General features: G+C 44.8%; 1 protein-coding gene across 1 annotated transcript in view; it reads right to left on the reverse strand.

The window, feature by feature from the left end:
- RBM39 (RNA binding motif protein 39) overlaps positions 1 to 21,463 on the reverse strand; it is a 1,247,463-nt gene that overhangs the window by 166,485 nt on the left and 1,059,515 nt on the right. Inside the window, exon 14 of the mRNA XM_044090163.1 lies at positions 12,680 to 12,764. Within this exon, the coding sequence (XP_043946098.1) occupies positions 12,680 to 12,764 (85 nt within the window). The remainder of the gene's footprint in view (positions 1 to 12,679; positions 12,765 to 21,463) is intronic.

Below are 21,463 nucleotides of genomic sequence, written 5' to 3' on the forward strand. Positions count from 1 at the left end.
GTACCCTGGGACTGAAGCCTGGGTGTTCTGCTGGTTCTGGGTTTGGACTGAGAAGGCCCGGAAGAAGCAGGGAAAGACAAATTCTTAGAGGGACAATGCCTACTAAATCTTGGAGGCTGTACTTGTAGGAAATCTAACAGTTTGCATAGATTAGGTTTTTCCTCCATCTTTTAAAGAACTACTTCTGCTTTGTTGCCAAACAGGCAGTCCTGATTTAAGGGAGCATCCAGCAATTTAGCTTTAACATGATCTGGCAAAGATTGCTCCTTAAGCCAAGGATGCCTTCTAAGCACAGACCCAGTGACAGCAGCCCTGCAAGATGCCTCTAGTGAATCAAAACCACACTGCAAAGTATGCTTTCCAACCTGTTCAGCAGAATGCATTAAATCCTGTAAATCCTTATTTTCAGCACAGTCAGGAATCAACATTTTTCTGTTTAAGCAATCCAATAATATGCTGCCGATACTTGAAACTGGCAGTTTAAGGTCCTACTGGCCAAAGCTGCAGAAGTGTATACTTTCTTACCCCATCTATCCAGCACCCTGGAGTCTCTATCAGAGGGGGTAGGATTTTTGGCAGTAGTAGCCTTAATGCCCTTGGGTCCCTGTGAAATGGTCTCTGGATCCGCAGTAGGACTTTTCAAAAAAGAACTTGTGAGAGTCAGGGGCCAAGATAGATTCCGAAAAGGCATCATCGACAATGTCTAGTACAGGAGGAATGGCTAAAGGCCTTTGCTGGGGCAGGAGTAAAATATCCCTAAGCCTCTTTTTAGAATCAGAGTAATCCTGGCTTTCCCAGCAAAAGTGCTCCCTAAGAGTATGCAGGTTTCACAGAGAGAGAAATCCTCTGAGGGCAGCAGAGGGAATAGAGTCCTGCATCAGAATCCTCATAGGTATACAAGGGTAAATCCTGGTCATCAGAGGAAACAGAAATTTCAGAATCTTGGTCAGAAGTATCAAAAGCAAATTCAGTCCCAAGTCTCTCAGAGGGGGAACGTTAGCTTTCCCTGATTAAAGTAATAAGGTCTTCAGCCATTCTTTTTTGTTTTTTAGGCAGAGGCCTGACCATGCGGGTTTGGGTGCCAGTTTTCTAGGCATAGTTTGAGTTTTAGGCCTTGAAGAAGAAGAAGAAGAAGATGGCGTCACTTTAATATGCAAGTCAGTAGGCGTGAATACATACTCAGAAGCTAGTGCCTGCACAGCGGCTCCGGACCCATCCAAGAGAGACACATACGCAGGTTCCACAGTTGAAGCATCTAGCGGCATACCGGACTCCAAATGGGTCTCAGTAGAGGCCTGCAAATCTGAAGTAGCGGGTATCAGGGGCTGCGCGAAAGCACCTCACTGTGTACTGGCAAACTGGTGACTGGCTTAGGAGAAGGTAGTCGGCAGCTTTGGACCTAGGCGGCCTGTTTCTGTCTTTACTTTGGGTTTTTTCGGAATGTCGGTAGTCGGATGGCTTACCGAAGACATATAGTACAGTTTTGTACCTACCATAAATGTAGATGTTCGAGTGCTAATACAGCTGCAGTCATAACAGATGGGTTATCCTGCCGTCAGGCGGGTCCTCGGTCGGCAGAATTCCAAAGTCTAGGTCCGGCGTCGGTTGTCGTCGCTTCTTCCCTGACGTCAGTGTGGCAGGGGTATAAAAGAACCAGCAGACGCCATTTTCTTCAGTTTTTCTTGCCCCAGATGTCAGGTGCCCCCAGAAGGAAGGCAAAACATAAACTTATGTAATAATGCAATGTAATATAATCAAAAAACAGTAGTTTGCAAGCAAATACACCATAAAAGAATACCCCAATCAGGTTGTATGAGGAGGTGTTTGTCATAAGGCCTGTCCCAAGAGGGGATGGAGGGAGGGAAACCTGAACTGCAGCTGTATTAGCACTCGAACATCTACATTTATGGTAGGTACAAAACTGTACTATATTCATCGTGCATACAGCTGCAGTCATAACAGATGGGTAGAATCCCAAAGCTAAAAAGGGGTGGCAGGCACTAAGTGGAACTAGGAGGAGCAAGGATGCCCTGCAAGACTGCTGTGGCAAAGCCCGCTCTAGATTTAGAGTATAGTGGAAGGTGATAGTGCTTGGAGAAAGTGTGCAAAGAACTCCAAGTGGTTGCTTCCAAAATATCCTTGGTAGGAACCCCCCTGAGGAAAGCTGCAGAGGTAGCTGTGGCCCTTGTGGAGTGAGATCTGATGCTTGTAGGTACAGTTTTTCCATGAAATGAGTAACAAAAGCGTATGCAGTGGGCTATCCATTTTGAGATTGTTTGGAAATGGCCTTTCCTTGAGCGCCTGTAGCATAGGACACAGAGTTGCTCTGATTTTCTGAATGGCTTTGTCCTGTCCAAATAATAACGAAGTTGTCTGTGAATGTCCAAGGAATGTAGTAGTCTTTCCCCTTTGTTTTGTGGGTTAGGATAAAAAGTAGGTAAAGTGGATAGTCTGATTCAAGGCTACACTGGATACTACCTTTGGCATAAAGGAAGGGTTGGTTCATAAGGAAACTCTGTCCTGATGGAAAATGATGAAAGGTTGCACAGCCATGAGGGCTTGTAGTTCCGAAACCCTGCATGCTGAGGTGATAGCCAGAAGGAAGGCTGTTTTCCATGACAAATATTGCAGTTCTGTTGAAGCAGCTGGCTCAAATGGAGGCAGGGTCAGTTTTTCTAAAATGAAGTTGAGGTCCCAAGCAGGTACTGGTAGTTTCCTTGGGGGTTTTATATTCTTAGCCCCCCTCTGAGGAACTGTCTAAAGAGAGGATGAGAGAATAAAGGAGGATCAGTGTTGTATTGTGCAGAAATGGCTGAAGCATGGATCTTGATGGAGAAGGAAAGTCCACTGTTTAACATCTCAGCTAGGTACTGTAATATTTGAGGTAAATTTAGTACCCAAGGATTCTGGCCCTTTTTCTGATTCCAGGCACAAAACCGTTTCCATTTGGCGGAGTAGGCTTTTCTAGTAGAAGGTCTTCTGGCCTCCAAGATGACATCCTGCACCTCCTTGGAGAGGAGGGTCTGTTGGGAAATCAAGGAATCCTCCATGTGGCTAGATTGAGGGTTTTCAGCTGACTGTGAAGAGTTTTGAAGTTGTGCTGGGTCAACAGAAGAGGCACTAGAGGCAGGATCCATGGTGGGGAATGCGTCAGGCTCCTCAGGAGTGGATACCAGTGTTGTCTTGGCCAGTCTGGAGCAATGAGAATCATCTTTGGCCTCTCTGCTCTGGCTTTTAATAGAACTTTGGGCAGCAGAGGAAGAGGTGGAAAGGCATAGACTGTCAATGTTGTCCAATTGAAAGAAAGTGCGTCCACTTTCCAGGCCTGTGGATGATAGGTCCTTGAGCAAAATTTTTTCAGTTGGTAATTTCTGTGGGTAGCAAAGAGATCTATGTCTGGCCGTCCCCATGCCTGAATTATCTTTGCGAAAACTTGAGGATGCAACTTCCATTCGTGTGGATCTATCATATTTCTGCTTAGGTTGTCTTCCAGCGTGTTTTCCTTCCCTGGCAGGAATTGTGCTTGAAGTTGGATTTGCAATTCTAGAGCCGTGTTCCAAAGGGACATGGCTAGTCTGCACAGGGGGCATGAATGAGTTCCTCCCTGTTTGTTTATGTACCACATCACTGTGGTGTTGTCTGTCCTTATCAATAGCTGGCCTGGATGCAGTAGGTCTTTGAAGGCCATAATAGCATTCTGTACTGCTAGCATTTCCTTTTGATTGATGTGTAGGTGCTTCTCTTTTTGGGACCATTTGCCCTGAATGCACTGATCTGTCATGTGCGTCCCCCAGGCGTAGTCCGAGGCATCTGTTGTGATGATATGATTTGCTTGAGGCATGCAGAATGGGAGACCTATGTTTCTTTGGCATGCTTGAGCCCACCACAGAAATTCCTTTTAAAGACATGGAATGAGTGGTATAATCGTTTCCAAACTGTGGCTGTGTTGAGACCATAAGTTTTTTAGGTACCATTGCGCAGCTTTGCACATGGGATCAGCAGGATGCAAGATGCCATGAATCCCAGAGCCTGCAGGACTTTCCTTGCAGTCAGCTTGGTGAAGGTTGCCATTTTTCTGAAGTATTGAGATAGTTGCCCTTGCTTCTCTGGCGTGAGGTAGGCCATCTGGGTGTTTGTATTCAAGCTGGCACCCAGGAAAATTATTGCTTGAGAGGGTATTAGTTTTGATTTCTTTTTGTTGACTGTGTATCCCAGAAAGTTCAACAATTTTATTACAAACGCCAGGTGTTTCAGAAGTATGTGCTTGCTGTCCGCTTGGATCAGGCAGTCATCCAGATATGGGTATATTTGTATCCCTTGAAGTCTGCAGAAGGCAATTACTGATGCCAGGCATTTCGTAAACACTCTGGGCGCAGTAGATAAGCCAAAGGGCAATGGAGAGAATTGATAATGGGTTGAACCTGCAAGAAATCTGAGGTATCTTCTGCAATCTTGTCTGATAGGGACATGCAGGTATGCCTCCTTGAGGTCCAATGTTACCAGCCAAGACTCCTTGCCCAGCATGGGAAGAAGCTGTTGTAATGTGAGCATCTTGAATTTTGGTACGAGTAAATATGTGTTTAGGATGGATAGGTCCAAAATAGGTCTCCAATCTTTGTCCTTCCTTGGTACCAGGAATAGTCTGGAATAAAAACCTTGACCCTGTTCTTTTGCAGGTACCTCTTGAATAGCTTTCATGTCCATGAGAGCTGAAATTTGTTTTTGTGCCTCTGCCCTTTGATTTTGTGGCAGGTTTGGCATGCCTCTTATTTTTGGAAGGGTGTGAAAGTGGAATCTGTAGCCTCTGTCTATAATGTCCAGGATCCATTTGTTTTTTGTGACAATATGCCAATTTTTGAAAATAATGCCAGTTTTCCCTAAAGGTGCTGCCATTAAAGCTTTGCTTGGCATGCAAAGGGGAAAGTCATTGTGTCTGCTTTCTGAATGACTGTGATCTATCCTCTCCACCTCTTGGTGTAGGTGCTTGCCATTGTCTGGCTCTAAATGATCCTTGAGATTGCCCTCTACCCCTCGGGTGCCTGTATCTACCTCTTTGAGGTCTGTCCGTGGCTGGAAAGGACCAATTTTTTGAAGGCCAGTTTCTGCTGAAACGTGGAGGTTGTACCTGTAGGAAATCTTTCACTGTTTGCATTGATCTTGCCTTTTCCTCCATTTTCTTTAGTACCTCCTCAGCTTTAACACCAAACAATACATCTTTTTGAAGAGGTGCATCTAGTAATTTAGCTTTGACATGATCTGGTAAGGTTTGCCAAGCATGTCTACGTATGACAGACCCTGTAACAGTAGCTCTACATGAGGCCTCTAAAGCATCAAAACCACATTGCAAGGTATGTTTACCCACTTGCTCTGCACTATGCAATAAATCCTGCAACTCCTTTAAGTCTGGTTGTTCAGGTTGTGTCATTTTGCTTTTCAACTGAGATAACAAAAACTGTTGATACTTTAACATATGGAACTGACAGTTTAATGTCCTCATGGTTAAAGTAGCCGAGGTGTATACCTTTTCCCCCCCACCTTTCTAAAGCTCTGGAATCTCTCTCTGAAGGTAATGGGTTTTTGGCAGTAGAGGCCTTAATTCCCTTGGGACCCTGTGAAATAGTTTCTGGGTCAGCAGCATGGCTTTTGTATAGGAATTGGTGTGAATCAGGAACCCGGTAATACCCGTCAGATTTAACAGGAGCTGGAGGGTAAAGAATCTGGGTTGAGGCTGGCTTCTGTGTACACATCATCTAATATATCCAAGACAGGAGGGATAGCCAGAGGCCTGTGCTGAGGAAGCAAGAGAAAATCCCTGAGCCTTTTCTTGGAATCCGAGTAATCTTGGCCTTCCCAGTGGAAGTGTTCCCGCAAGGCATGTAAGGTTTCCCCAAAAGAATAGTCCTCAGCGGGGGAGACCGAGGGAATGGACTCCTCAGCATCAGAATCTTCAAAAGGGGAATATGAATATTCCTGGTCCTCAGAATGTTCTGAGGTAATAGAGGCTTGGTCTGAGGAAGGGTAGTCCTTCCTCAAATCTGGGCCTTTTGTCCGAGGGGGGTTGAGAACCCCTGATAAGAGTAATCAAATCCTCAGCCATTCTGAGCATCTGTTTTTTAGGCATGGGGCCTTGAGAGGGGCTCTGTGGAGCTTGTCTTTTAGTTTTCATGGCTGCTTTAGATTTTGTGAAAGCCTTAATGGAAAAAGAGGAAGGCCTGAAGACACCTTGAGAGGTGGCAGGCCTGTCTAAACTCTGAGTTTCCCCGCCAAGAGTGGCGTCGGTATCTGTAGTCGGAGTGGGGGCCGAGGAGCCTGCGACCTCGGGCACAGAAGACACAGCTAAAGAAGCGTCATCGGTACTCAGGGGCTGCGTAGGCGCCTCGCTGAGAACCGGAGCACCTGTAGCCGGCTTAAGCGTGGTGTCGGTAGAAGTCGCGGACCTCGTATGTCGGTCCTTATCTTAGCGTCTTTTACTCAAAACTGGAGTCGGAGTATCCGACGACATAATGTAATTACATTTTTTACCAAAATAGTGTTGGGCGAACTCCGCCCGACGCTTAATAGTGCGTTTGTTGAATCTAGCACAAAAACGACAGGCCGAGACGTTGTGGTCTGGGCCTAAGCAAGGAATGCAGAAGGAATGGAAATCCTTATGCGGTATTTGCTTCCCACATGAAATGCAATTATTAACTTTGTCTGACATCGGTCTGAGGCAAGAAAAGTTTCCCTAATGGGGTACTTGGCTTTCAAGAAGACTTCGGCTGAAAAATTTTCGTAAATCTCAGGCGCTGGCCGACCGGCACTTGCGAACTGCTTCTGCTTCGGGTACCGCGCGGCAAGAAAGACTGGAGAAAATGGCGTCGGCTGGTTGTTTTATACCCCTGCCGCACTGACGTCAGGGAAGAAGCGACGACAACAGACGCCGGACCTAGAATTTGGAATTCGGACGACCGAGGACCCGCCTGACGGCAGGATAACCCATCTGTTATGACTGCAGCTGTATGCACGATGAACATCTGGATAACTGAACAGAGTACCAAAATATTTAGAAGCATAAATATACAGACGACTAATAGCCCGTTGCTTAAATAAAGCACAAAACCGACAGCAAGGTACGTCGTGGTCAGGGCCTAGGCAAGGAATACAGTACAAATTAAAATCTTTGTGAGGTATTTGCTTTCCACAAGAAATACACTTATTGACTTGGTGACATCAGTTTAGAACAAGAAAAAGTTTCCCCAACGGGGTACTTAGCTTTAGTTGAAGACTACAGTTCTGGAACTCGAAAACAAAAATTTCAGGAGTCGGTCGACCGGCACTTATGAACTGCTTCTGCTTTGGGCACCACATGGCAAGAAAGGTTGATGTAATGGCGTCGGCTGCATGCTTTATACCCCTGACTGCACAACGTCATGGAAGATGAGACAGCAACTGACTCAGGACCCAAGACTTTGATAATCAGGCCGACTGAGGGCTACTGTAAGCTGATAACCCAAATGTGACGACTGCAACAGTGAAACACGAAGAACATCTGCATGTAATGGGTTTGGCCCTGAGGGAATACTCTGCTTTCCCAATTAAAGCCCTCTCAATCTCATGCAAGGTACCCCCAAAGAATAATCCTCTGGGGTAGAAGCAGAAGACATGGTGTCATCTGCATCAGAATTAGGGTAGGATTGAGGGTAAAGGTGTTCAGAATTAGACCATTCTTCCTTATGCTCGGACCCTGAAGAGTCAGATTCCTCCTGAAAGGAAACAACCCTTCTTTTATTGGGAGGAGCTTAAGGGGTAAAGCAGCTGTGTCTGGCTGTCGCCATGAAGGCCATGAATTCCTAAGCTATTTTAAGGTGGTCCTGAGTTTCAACCTGGTTAGTAGTGGCTGAAGACTGGGTAGTAGGCAGATGCAAGCTGACTGGTCTCTTAGGTTTTGGTATCTGTTTAGAAAGAGGCCTTGGTACGTAGTTGGGTGACCGCAACCTCCATCTGCATTACTGATGTTTGTTCATGTACAACAGCCAAAGATGATAAACTATCTCCCTCAGTAATCACTGGAAGCCAAAGTCTGCACATCAGATTTGGACCTAACAGACAATGGCATTCAACAAACCAAAACATTCAGACCTGCTGCCATGGCAGCCTCCCAAGGAGTCATGCCAGAGGATCAAGCTTAGTACAAGTCATCCCTGGGGAGCTGCACAACTGCCTCATCCAAGTCTGCAGACTAACAGAGAATGATTGTAGTTATCCTCAAAATTCTTTCTTCAACATTTTAGCTTTGCGTTTCTTTGGCAAGGTAATGGCCAAAGCTGAGGAATGAAAAGTAGAATGTACTGGGACGAAGGACTCCATGTGAACTGCGATTTCACCCTCTACATACAAAAGTCTTCGCTCGAAATGTAGCACAACCCTGACAACTAGAAACACTGTGCTGGGCCCCCCCCCCCGCAAAAAAAAAAAAAAAAAAACAGACAAAAGGAATGAAAGTCTTTATGCAGGATTTGTTTCCCACACTTCAGTTATTCAACTTTTTAAACATTAATCTGAAAGCAGGCCATAAGGATCTCTGCAGAAAATGAGCCAACCAACAGATTGTGATCATCTGACAAAAGGTATTATAGCACCTGACTGCACAGCTAGAAAGCGAAGATAGTGGGGGACACTCCCACAAAACCCTGACGTCTGTGGGTCCTCAGTTGCCAGTCGGCTAGGGATAATGCACAAACAATGGAAATCAGATTGGCTTCTGCATGGCAGGAAGACCCAATAATCAGTACTGCAGCACTGACTACAAAGAACTAAGGATGGGCTCCATATTAATCCCTCAAATTCAGAATAAGTAAACTCTGAGCAGCCTGCAATACCACAAAGGAAAAGGAATCCTCTTCAACAAGGGGGAATTTTTGTCTGCCTTTCACTCCTGATGGACATACTAAGCCAAGAGCGCCAGGCTGAATGGTGTAGAGAAAAACTTCCCCAACTGCTTCCAGAGGTAAGCAATGGTCCTCTGCTCAGGAGTGCAGGTAGGGTTGTCCAGAAAAGGAATCTCTGGAGCCTGGTTACATGGACCCCCTCCTGCCACGGGAGGGGCATCTTACAGAAGAGTTCCCCCCTCTACCCTGAGGGAATACTCACCATGTGTGTCCTGAAAAGGTCCTTGGGTCTTCTTGAACAACATTTTTCCACTCCTCTAATTGCTGGGGTAAGATCGTTGTGGAGTGGAAACACACACACCCACAGCAGAAAGGGTCTTCCCGTCCTTTTCACACCTGGCTAACGTCTCTAACTTTAGGGCCAAACAATGAATTAGCATCAACAGGACCAGTGACAAAGGAAGACGAAGGGGTCCGAAAAATCACACAACTGCCTCCAGGCATGGCGCCTAATGGCAACACCTCTACCCGCTGCTCTAGACGTTCCTTCGGCTGTATGCGCAATAAGCCACAGACGAATTCAAGATCAACTCCAGGGTGGCAAGCTGAAAGGCAACCTTATCTCGAACCTCATCAGACTACTCCTGCTAAGGTGCCTGAAAACGGAGTTATTAAATCCCTTTGGAGTCTAGTGAAGTGTGCCAAAAAGTTCAAGGACCAAATTGCGAAGGTCGATGAAGCAAAGACCCACTTCCCAAATCTGTCCATCTTCGTGACTTTTGGTTTGGAGGATGGACAGCTGAATTCTCTTCAGTGAGTTCCTTTTTAGTGGCAGCCACCACGACTGCTTCCACTGCTAAACCCTTAGACCAATGAGGCTGATCCTCTGGGGCTGAAAGAATCCTATCTGGTCTCAGGGGAATAGCTCTATGGTGTCAGCAGCCTTCCACGCTTGCTGAACTCTCAATCTGATTAGATCATCAGGGGGCAGGGTCACCCAAGCAGTAGATGGATGGGCATGAAAAGCTTGCAAGAAAAAATCCAGAGGATGGGTTTTAGGGCTTCCAAGTACCCCTCTGTTTTAATACTTCCAAGATGTCTCAAAAGGAGACATCTTCAGTGGGTGACAGTGGGGACCCTTCTCATATATCGTAATCTGTATCCTCAGTGACCGATTCTTCTGGAGAATTCAGATGCTTCCTCTTGCACGTTATCTTATGGGGTGGCTCCTCAGGGGGAAAGCTCTGAGGAGGACTCCTAAGAGGGGGGAGCCTGTACTAGGGTATCTTGCAGCCCTTGAGTCTGCTGTCCAGATGTAGCAGACTGTGGCAGCTACGAACCAGAGGGAACAAAAATATGGCACTCAGAAGAGGATGTAACCAACTGGAAGCCTGCTGAGGCCAAAGCTCTCTCCCTAATCTGGAATGCAGGCCTGCCCGAAGAGGGATGGGAGCCCAGAACACAGAAAGACAATGGAACTGGGGTCATACCCCACACCGTTGAGACACTGCCCAGAGTATGAGCCAAGAGAGGACTTGAAGCTGCCACGGTCCCGACAGCCACAGATGGCACTGTAGAAACTGGAACCAGTCTAGGAATCTTAGAACAGATAGCAAAGTCTTGGTCCCATGGGTGCAATGGTTCCAAAGGAGCCAAAGACCAAAGAGTAGATTCCAGCGCTGAGGTTAGATCCACCATCGGCACCGAAGCAGTTGGCAACAGGAGCGTTGAAGCAATGGGCTGCAAGACCTGGGAGGAGGTTGAAGGAGGAATACATGTAGGAGTCCTGGGCGAGTAAGCATCTGCTCTGGGAGGGAGGTCTGTGAAGGTAGAGGAAGGCCTCTGGCTGCCAAAAGCTGGCCCACTAATCTGACTACATCCAATTCTGAGTGGAGGAATGGATTGACATTCACAAAGGAGACTCTGGTCGGTCCACAAAGTGACTCAGCTGCTGACCCAAAATGGGTCTATTGGTGGGGAATATCTAGTCTGGGGAATATTTAAAACATCAACCTTCGGCATCATGATCTTTTATAGAAAGAAAAGCTGGAACCAAACAGGTACTTGTAACTATTGTCAGTAACGGAGAGGTCTACAGCACTAAGTTTGTGGTTGGTGCCCAAGTGGTTTGAGTCTGTTCAGCAGCTGACAGCACTGATGCTGATTTTGTCTTTGGTGCCGGAGCAGAATATAATGACATTTTAGGTATTTTGCCTTTGGTTCTGAACAGACTGTCAGAACCTGGGATTTTTGTGATTTTGAGTCATGTACCTTCGGGAAAGACTATCGAATGGCTCCGTTTTTTTTGTCTCGGACTTTGAAGATTTTGAAGTCGCCGCCTCCGATAGAGCTTCACCAAAAGACACTTCAGTAAGCCTTTCAGAATTAAATTTAGTCTCTCTGCAAGAGTTCGGGTGCTAAAGCCCTTACAGATTATTACAAGGGATTTCCATTTGTTGTACACCTAGACAGTAGACGCAAAACAGATGCCCATCAGAGTTGGGCATCTTTTTGCCACAGTCCTTACACTGTTTAAACCTGGAGGTCCCTTTTTGTTTCTCTGACCAGTTGTCCAGTTAGTGACAGACAACACACTCATGGCACACACGCTTGTAGAAAAAGGGAGAAAGGACATCAATTACATTTTTTTAAAGGATATATCAACTATGGTATAAGAATACCCAAATGGGTAAAGGAAAGAAAAGCAGAAGAAAAAACACCAATGATGATATTTAAGGGTTACCAACGGTAAGAGGGAAGAGGAGGCCTGTTACCAACAATGGTAGAGAGAATTACCTCAAGGTAAAAAAAAAAAAGGGGGGGGGGCTCCAAAAAGGGTCACTCACTCAAGAAAGTATCAACAACACTAAAGTATTACAGTAAGAACAAGAAATTTTTAGGCAATTAGCTGACAGCACTGGCTGATGCGTCCAATTTTCTGCGCAGCAAACAAAATGTGAGGTAATGGAAAGAGGCAGTATGGGTAGAGCCTTAGCTAGTGTGTTTTTGGTTGGCAAAAGCTTTGTATAACGGCAGTCTCGAATCCAAGGGATCTGAACCGAACACATCAAGAATAAATGAAGATTGACATCAGATCAAATGTTAAAACTGGAAATGTGACTTTGTAAAATTTAAGGGGAAGAAAGCCAACTCTGGCAAAAACAAAGAACAATGGCCTAACTTATCTGAAAAACACAGATAACCAAATATGTTTGTTCCTCTTCCCTGGAGAAGGAAAACCAAACTGGACAAGGGATGTTCTTCCAGACCAGTTTTAGAAGATGCCTCAAGGTCAATGAAGTGGGACTAGAGTATGAAGGCAAGAAAGGAGACCAAATAAGTGCATCCAAGATCTGTAGCTAGAAGCTGCCTTGGCTGGAAGACAATTCGACAAGAAACAGTCCCATTCATAAACCGGTTTCAATGCAAATGGGATATCAGCTTCTGCTTGCACAAAAAGAAAAACAGACTCCTGACCCACCTTTCCTCAAGCTGCAAGGACTCAGAATAAGGTGGGTGCAAGAGAAAAAGTTTCTTCTAAATGAAAGGGAGATAGAGTAAAGGCTCCTCCATTATAGAACAGAGCTGAAAGTTACTTTTAATGCTATTCAACATCTTGGCAATTTAACTCAAAATATTTTTGGGAACCTTGAGACAAGACTAGGCATGCCACCTTCTTTGAACTTGACAGCATCATCTGCAAGCGTTTCTCTCAAGTGTCATACAATCCCCACTGCAACTTTCCTAAACTTAGCTGACCATGTGCATTACATTCCACTTTCAATGATCAGAAAAACTTGGCAGCAACTTACGTCTGTGGATTAAACATGTTGGAAAGCTGAAAGCACTGCGTGGCAAGTGGTTGAGAAGGAACAGCCGAGGAAGGAGAAGCTAATGCTGGGAAAGGAAAAAAAAAATCAATACTAGCTCAAGAATGCAAGTATAAGTTACTAGAAAAATGTATAAACACTCACATTTTACACGTATATTTTTACACAGTATATTAAACAATATGACACTCATCTGAACTACAAAAACAGCCACTGCACTACAAGCCACCACAGCTGGACTAGTGACCAATTTTCAATGGCACTGAGATGAGGAACAAAATTTGCTGGGTAGGAAACTATTGTTACTTAACTTCTAGGGTGCCTCAACTAGCAAATTAGAACCCTTCACTAGCAGAGAGACCCAATGGGCAAAATTATTGAGCAGTTCCTCCATAGGTGGAGCCTCTTCATCAGTGGCCAACTTCATCACACCATGACCTATAAAAAAGCTTTTTCCCTATTTCTAGTCAGTTCTTTCCATCGGGGGCAGGGAGAGGGGGGAGCAGCACAATCAAAACACTTGACAGATACCATCTGAAAAGGACAGCAATAATCAGTGGTTATGTACTTACCATAATGACAGAGGTGCACAACTATGACTTGCACTCAAGAACTATAAATAAAACATTGGTGACCTGCTCAGTACTAACAAAACTTTGCAAGGCTTCAGCTCCTCCCCTTTAAGTATGCTGCTTGAAGCAGAGAACATCACACTCAATACACCCAACACTGCTAGAGGACAAAGGTAATCAAAACTGCTCGAGTCAGGCCTGGTACTTCACCTGCGACTCAGAGGGTTCAGAACCAACAAGAAACATAATACAAAGAATTAGTCTAGATGAAAATCACTAACAAAGCCAGGAGACTGGATCTGATGGCCACCCTGTGGGAGAAGATGCCTTCTTGAAGTTTCAAGTAGTTTATTCAGTTAAGTAGGTAGATGGAAGTGTGTTCTACTGCACATCAGTGGGGAAACTGTAAATTCCCATAACCCACTGCAGAGAACCAATGCAACAGCTGTTGGCAGAAGCTCCATTTAACAGAACGCTCATGCGTTTTTTTTCACAGTAGTAAAAAGCATTTGCTCATGTGAGCTTTTGCTTTTTTGTCAACTACATCTGTATATATTTATCATCCATCACACAGAAAAATACATACAAGCGGGATGGTGAGTGGGTATGGTTACTGTAGAACTGAATAATTTGAACATCTAGTGTTATAGGCAAATGCAACTTACAAAACTGTAATGTGTTTATCACTCCCACTGCTACAGTATCCTGTAGGTAGACTACTATAACTCATCCAATCTGGAAGGATGGATAAGGGTCCAGGAGCCACTAGAGAATAGTCCTAGCAAAGCCAGCTCTGGATTTAGAACATGAATCCAGCTCAGAGTGCTTTGTAAATGTATGGGTGAAGGACTAAGCTGCTGCCTCAAGAATGCAGCTAGAGTCTTCCCCTGTTCAGTATGCCATAGAATAAGCTAAGGTTCTAGTAGAATGTACCTTAACACACCCTGGAATGGATTTCCCCATGGTGAGAGTTACAAACAATAGCAGAGGACAACCATTTGTAAATAGTCTGAACAGACTGTACAGACACTGGTTGACCTTTTTATGTCCTATAGTGGGACTAAGAAAGAACTACTCAGCCTTCCTAAAATATTTGGTCCTGTCAAGATAATACACAACTTGCCTATGCACATCCCAAGTGTGTAGAATCTTTTCTTCCTAACAGAAAACAGGGAGACTGACACTGATTCAATGTAAACTCAAATAATACTGGGCATAAGAGACGGATTTGTGCAGTGACCCAGTCTCTCAGGAAAACCAAACAGCATTCTCCCACAACGACATGCGACTCGAGACGCGCTTTTTGCAGATATCAGAGCAATCAGAAGAACAGTTTTCCATGTAATGAACTTTAAAACAGCCTGACAAGCAGGTTAAAAGGGTGACAGTTTTTCTAACAGAATGTTGAGAGAGTCCAAGGAAGAGAAAGTGCAAAACTCCTTTTAGAAACTGTTTCGACAAGAAATAAAGGGGGTTAAGGGTCATCTATGGACAGACGTACTATTATAGCTGCAAATTGTACATTCACAGAAGCAAAACACAGGACACAACTTAGTAACTCACAAATAATTAAGCACCAATGTTACAAAATCCCTGATGGGTCTCTAGTCAATGGTCAGACACCAACTTTGACTGAAGTATTAAAAAAAAAATCACCAACAATAATTAGTTTACAGATTCTTGCTGATGGCAGAAGGTTTCCAGGATAGTTGTTTTGTATTGAAATTTAATACTTTGTAGCAGGTCCACTAAAACATTCTTAACCTGAACTCCAAGCAATTATACTTACCCCTGTCCCCAGAGTCCTTCCTGTCAGTATCATGGACCAGCACTTCCCCACAACTTCTATAGCCAGCCTAACAGAGATGGATATCTTGAGACAGTGTAAGAACTATATATATATATATATATATATATATATATATATATATATATATATATATATATATATATATATATATACATACATACATACACATACACATTTACACCCACCCACGGAAGCAAAAATTTCACACAGTAAACTCAAGACACCAACTGTCAGCAGTATAAATCATCCCACCTATAATCCAAACTATGCTAAGTTTCTAAAGATCAACTTGTCAAAACCTCAGAGACCTCCAAAACAATAAGCCTACTTCCTCGCACAGCAAAAGGTCACAGACACGGAGTCCCTAAAGCAGGCACTGACGCAACCAAACATTCTTACTATATGCGACTCCACTGTAAGACATACACATGTACCTCTTACCAGGCTGAGCAAGGAAAGAGCGATGGTTAGTTGCTTGTCTGGTGCCAAGATCAGTCAGATCACACATGCACTCAAGTACTTGAACAAGTACCTGTATGACTGTCATAGCTCATGCCAGTGTCTATGACCGGAAGTGAATCCTGGAGTTCTTGGACTGTATTGTCCAAGGTAGGTATAAGCCTAGCACTGAGTACCATTCTACCTTCTCCAAAAATGATGCCACGATATGAGCAAAACATAACTGACTGCAATAATTGGTTCAGCTTTGATGTCATTCAAAGGTGGTCCAATATTTCTCAGCCTAGCAGAACATGTCAGATCATGCTGCTTTGCCAGGAATGTCTGCACCTGTCTCCTCTAGAGTTTCAATTATTAGTAAAGACATTGTCGACTCCCATGGAGCCTTTTTTAGGCAATGCTGACCTGATAAAACACAATGAACACAATGAAACAAGCAAAGGAAAACAAAGGTATTTGATTAATGCCAGGAGCCTAAACTCCACTCTCTACAAGCTGTTCTCACCCCGGAAGAATAAAATCTGTATAGTGATGGAGGCATGGCTTAAACAGCTGAAAACACTCTGGTTGTGCAGAGTTGTAACACCTTTCACACGTTTAGACCACTTCTGTTCTGGATGGCGAAAAAGGTGGAGGTGACAATCTACATCCAGAAGAGATTCATATCACAACTAGTAGAGCAGCATGATGCACTACAGCTTCTTTAAGTTCAAACCACCATCAAAAAAGTCTCATACCATATATTGGCAAGGTAACGAACTCCCTCTTTGACAAGAGAGGGCCACAATGACTCTACAGGAACTAGAATCACTCAGTATTAAACCCCATACCATTCTCCTAGGTAATCTAAACTTTAACTATACAACTTTAGACTGGGAAACCTACACCACCACTGAGATTCCAGGATTGTCAATATAAATGCCCTGGAACAGTCAAGTCAGCATATTGGCTAGTAGGATCATTTTGGATTTCCCAATTAATATGGCATCATCTTGCACCATCCCTTCTGTATCTTCATCACTTAGGCCTGACTACAAAGCAGTCCCCTTCCAAATAAAACTGAAATCAGACATCCCGTTCATCCAAAGTACCTTTAGAAATTTCTTGCAGACTAAGTGTTAAGTGGCAAACTTCAAATCCCCACCAAACCCAGTAAACTCCACTGAACATGCAGAAATGTAAAAGATCACGACACCAATATATAAACAGATGCACAGCTGCACCCTATTAAAGTATAGGTCAAACCTCAAGAAGAAAAAAAACCCGCACTGTGGAAACAGTTTTATAATAAAAAAATTATTTTGAACAAAAGAGTAATTCCCAGAATATTAGAAAGAAAAGTTGTGTAAAATCTTACTATAACCATAGAAGTCATTCTCTTCCATGTTGCAATATTCTACACAAGGGTTTACTTCTTGTCTTGCTTACCAGTATACAAAAGTTTTCAGCCCCTCTGAAGTGTGTAGGACGTCTGACATGGTGGAGGGCAATGTGGACCATAAAAGTGATGTCTGCACGTACCAGCTGTCAGAACTGAAAGCCCAAGTCGGAGCCAGTCCTAATAAGGGCAATGCCAGTCCATTGCCACCCAGAAAGGGAAATGCAGCCTTATAGGAGGGGAAGGAGGGTGGGAAGGAATAATGCAACATGGAAGAGAAGGACATCTATGGCTATAGTAAGATTTTACACAACTTTTCTAGGTCTTTCTATTCCAGTGTTGCAGTATTCTACACATGGGTGTGTGCCAAAGCTCACTGTGACTGGGAAATGGTCTATAGGCAGACTCCAGGAACCTGTGAAGGATAACCCTGGCAAACCCTGACCTGGATCTAGAAATGTGGTTTAGTTTGTAGTACTTGGTGAAGGTGTGAAATGAAGACCAAGTAGCTGCCTTTAAAATAGTAGTGGTATCTAGGCCCTTAAAGAAGGCTCCTGAAGAGGCCATAGCGCTGGCAGTGTGTGCTTTAACTGAATCCTTGCAGAGATTTACCATTGAGTTGGTAGCAGAAGGTGATGCCCTAGCAGATACAGGCAGATATGGTCCATTTGGATACTGCCTTCCGCAGGGCTCTAGGGTGGAAGGAAACGAAAAGCTGGTCAGCCTGTCTGATGGACTTTGTTTTATGCAGGTAGAACCTGAGTTGTCTGTGCACATCCAGGGAGTGCAGTACTCTCTCACTGTCCCCCTGTGGGTTGGGGAAAAAGGTATGTAGGTGTATGGCCTGGTTAAGGGACAGGTCATTCACCACCCCTGGGCATGAAGGACGGGTTAGTACTAAGGGTAACCCTGTCCTTGGGGAAGACTAGAAAAGGAGGAATAGCAATAAGGGCTTGTAGCTCTGATAGTCTTCTGGCTGAGGTCAAGGCCACTAACAGTACAATTTTCCATGTGCAATACTTTAGAGGAGCTTTGTTTGCTGGCGCAAAGGGAGAGAGGGTAAGCTTTTCCAGAACACAGTTAAGATGCGCATGAGGGGGAGACAGTTTCCTGGGAGGTCAGAGGTGAAGTACCCCCCTTTAGGAAGAGCTTAGAAGTGAGTCTGGATGCTAGTGGGGGATCCAGAGGAAGGCATGGTGAAATTGCAGACAGATGAGCTTTGATGGAAGAATAAGCCAAACTGTTCTGCAGTAGATCACACAGGTAAGACAGGGCAAGAGGTGGCTCACTAGAAAGCGGGTCCAGCTGTCTTTTGAGACACCATAAATTTAATCTTTTACACTTAGTAAGACAGAATTTTCTAGTATTTGGTTTCCAGGCATACTGCAGAACATGGAGCACATCCTTGTAGTAAAGGTGTCTCAGGGGAATCAGAATCCTATCAACCACAGGGTGAGGTGCAGAAGCTGCCACTGTGAGTGAATCTGGTATCCCTTGTGTTGTGTGAGAAGGTCCACTCTGGGGGGTAACTTGTGGTTATTGCCCTTGGACAGTAGTAGGAGTAGGGGGAACCAGTGCTGCCTGGGCCAGTAGGGAGACACCAACAGGACTTTTGGAGTGTCCTGCTGGATTTCAAGCAGGACCTACTGAATGAACAGGAAGGGGGGGCATATAGATATTTCCCCTTCCAGGAGATTGAGAAGTAATCTGTTGCCAGTGCCTTTAGGTCTGGTATCCTGGTGCAAAAGCCAGAAAGCTGCCTGTTGATGGAGGAGGCAAACAGGTCTATTTGAAGTGTACCTAACCTGTGGAGTAGATCCAAGACATCATCTCTGTGAAGCATCCATTTGTGGTGGTTTGTGATGGTTCTGCTCAGATAGTCTTGCCTGGGAGTTGTGGAGAGAGGGAATGTAGACCGCCTGCAGAGTAATTCCCTGTGAGGTGGCTAGTTCCCATACCAGAAGGGCTAGTCTGGAAAGGAGGCAAGACTTGGTTCCTCACTGCTTGTTGAGATACCACAATACAGTGGTGTCTGTGTAAATCTTCAAGGGGCCTTGCTGGAGAAAAGGTAGGAACGCCCGAAAAGCCAGAAGAATTGACCTCATCTCTCAAACACTGTGTTCTAGTTTTTGATGTTTTGGCCACAGGCCCTGCACCCTTGATAGCCCAGAGTTGCTCCAGAGCCCAAGTGTGAGGCATCTGTGTGCATGATCTGTGTGGGTGGAGGTGGTTGGAGAAGACAGTACAGTTGTGTACACTTACCATAAATGTAGATTTGAGAGTATTCACGACTGCAGTCATCACTTTTGGGTTATCTGCTTGCAGTAGCCCTCAGTCGGCTTGATTAACATAGTCTTGTGTCCTGCGTCGGTTGCTGTCCCTTCTTCAATGACATCAGGAAGTATAAAAACGGGCAGCCGACACCAGTACATCAGTTTTTCTTGTCCCAGATGTCAGGTGCCCCCAAAATGGGAAGCAATTAAAACTATAAATATACACGGTTATACCCTCCAACAAAAAGCAAATACACCAAAAAGCTTTTGAAGATAGTAAAGGAAAGTAGAGGTATATCCAAAAAAGAAAAAGAAGGGGGCTGGAGGGAGGGTAACTAGGACTGCAACAGTGAATACACTCGAACATCTACATTTATGGTAAGTGTACACAACTGTACTATGTTCTTCGTGTTTCACTGTTGCAGTCATCACTTTTGGATAGATTCCCTAAGCTAAGGATGGGAGGAGGAATTTAAAGAGAATTAGGACCAGCTAAAAGGCCCTGCAAGACTGCAGTGGCAAAGACAGCTCTGGATTTAGAGAAAACTGGCAGATGGTAATGCTTGGTGAAAGTATGTACAGAACTCCAGGTAGCAGCTTCTAGGATGTCCCTGGTAGGGACGCCTCTGAGAAAGGCTGTAGACGTAGATGCAGCCCTGGTAGAGAGGAGTCTAATCCCCATGTGGGATAGGTTTTCCATGGTGTTTGTAGCAAAAAAGATAGCAAAGGCCTATCCATTTGGAAATGGTTTGCTTTGAAATAGCCTTCCCCCTCTGCCCCTGCAGCAAATGCCACCAGCAGTTGATCAGATTTACTTTGAGGTTTAGTTCTGTCCAAGTAGAATCTAAGTTGTCTGTGCACGTCTAAGGAGTGCAGAATCCGTTCCCCTTTGTTCTGTGGATTAGGAAAGAAAGTTGGCAAACGTATGGACTGATTAAGGGCCACACTGGATACCACCTTGGGCATGAAGGAGGGATTGGTCCTGAGGGACACCCTGTCCGCATGAAAGATGATGAAAGGCTCCACTGCCATAAGGGCCTGTAATTCAGATACCCTTCTTGCTTAAGTGATTGCTAAAAGGAAAGCTGTTTTTCAAGAAAGGAATTTTAAGTCCGCAGTGCCTGCTGGCTTGAAAGGAGGAAGGGGAGCTTTTCCAATACAAAGTTAAAGTCCTAGGCAGGGGTCGGAGCTCTCCTGGGTGGTCTCAAGTTTTTGGCCCCTCTGAGGTACAGCTTGAGCAGAGGATGAGAGAAGAGGGGAGGTTCTGTGTTATTATGAGCTGAAATGGCTGAGGCGTGAATTTTAATGGAGGAAAAGACAGGCCCTTGTGAAGCATCTCAGTTAAGTAGTGAAAATCTAGGGTAAATTGGGCGCTGCTGTGCTCATCCCTTGAGATTGGTTCCAGGCACAGAATCTTTTCCATTTTTCAGCATAAGACTTTCTAGTACTAGGTCTCCTTGCCTCTAAGATGACATCCATCACAGGTTTACGGAGGGATAAGGGTGAATTTAAGTGATTAGCCAGGCTGCAAGGCTCAATGTTGGAAGCTGAGGGTGCAGAACTTGGTTCTGCTGGGACAGCAGGGAAGAGGTCTGAGGCAGGTGTCATGGAGATAACTGCGACACACTGCACAGGAGGGGGTACCAGTGTTGGCGCAGCCAATCTGGAGCAATCAAGATCATCCTTGGTTTGTCCTGTGACTTTTAGAAGAACTTTAGAGATTAGAGGCAATGGGGGGAAGGCGTAGACTGATGGACTTTTCCAGATGAAGGACAGAGCATCCACTTTCCAGGCTTGTTTGTGGGGAGTCCTAGTCCAAAACTTGTCCAACTGGTAGATCTGGGGGGAGCCAAATATATCTATATCTGGGCTCCCCCATTCGCTTGTTAACATGTTGAAAATCCTTGCTTCCAGTTTCCAATCATGTGGGTCCATGAGGTTTCTGCTTAGTCAGTCTGCCAGTGCATTTAATTTTCCTGGCAGGAATTGAGCTTGTAGGTGCACTTGGTAGCTCAAGGCTGTGTTCAACAATGCCATGGCTAGTCTGCAGAGGGTGTAAAAATGTGTACCCCCCCTGCTTACGTACCACATAACCGTGGTGCTGCCCGTCTTTACCATTAGCAGTCCTGGAAGAATGTAGTCCTTGAAGGCTGTCGGAGCATTCTGTACAGTTAACACTTCTTTTTGATTGATAAGTAGGAATGCACTTCCCTGCCAGGTGAGCCCACCATGCATAGTCTGACGCAACTGTTAGGGTTTGGGCAGCAGGGGTTA

The sequence above is a fragment of the Protopterus annectens genome, chromosome 12.part0, assembly GCF_019279795.1.
Source record: "Protopterus annectens isolate FY-2018-M chromosome 12.part0, PAN1.0, whole genome shotgun sequence".
NCBI classification, from domain to species: domain Eukaryota; kingdom Metazoa; phylum Chordata; order Ceratodontiformes; family Protopteridae; genus Protopterus; species Protopterus annectens.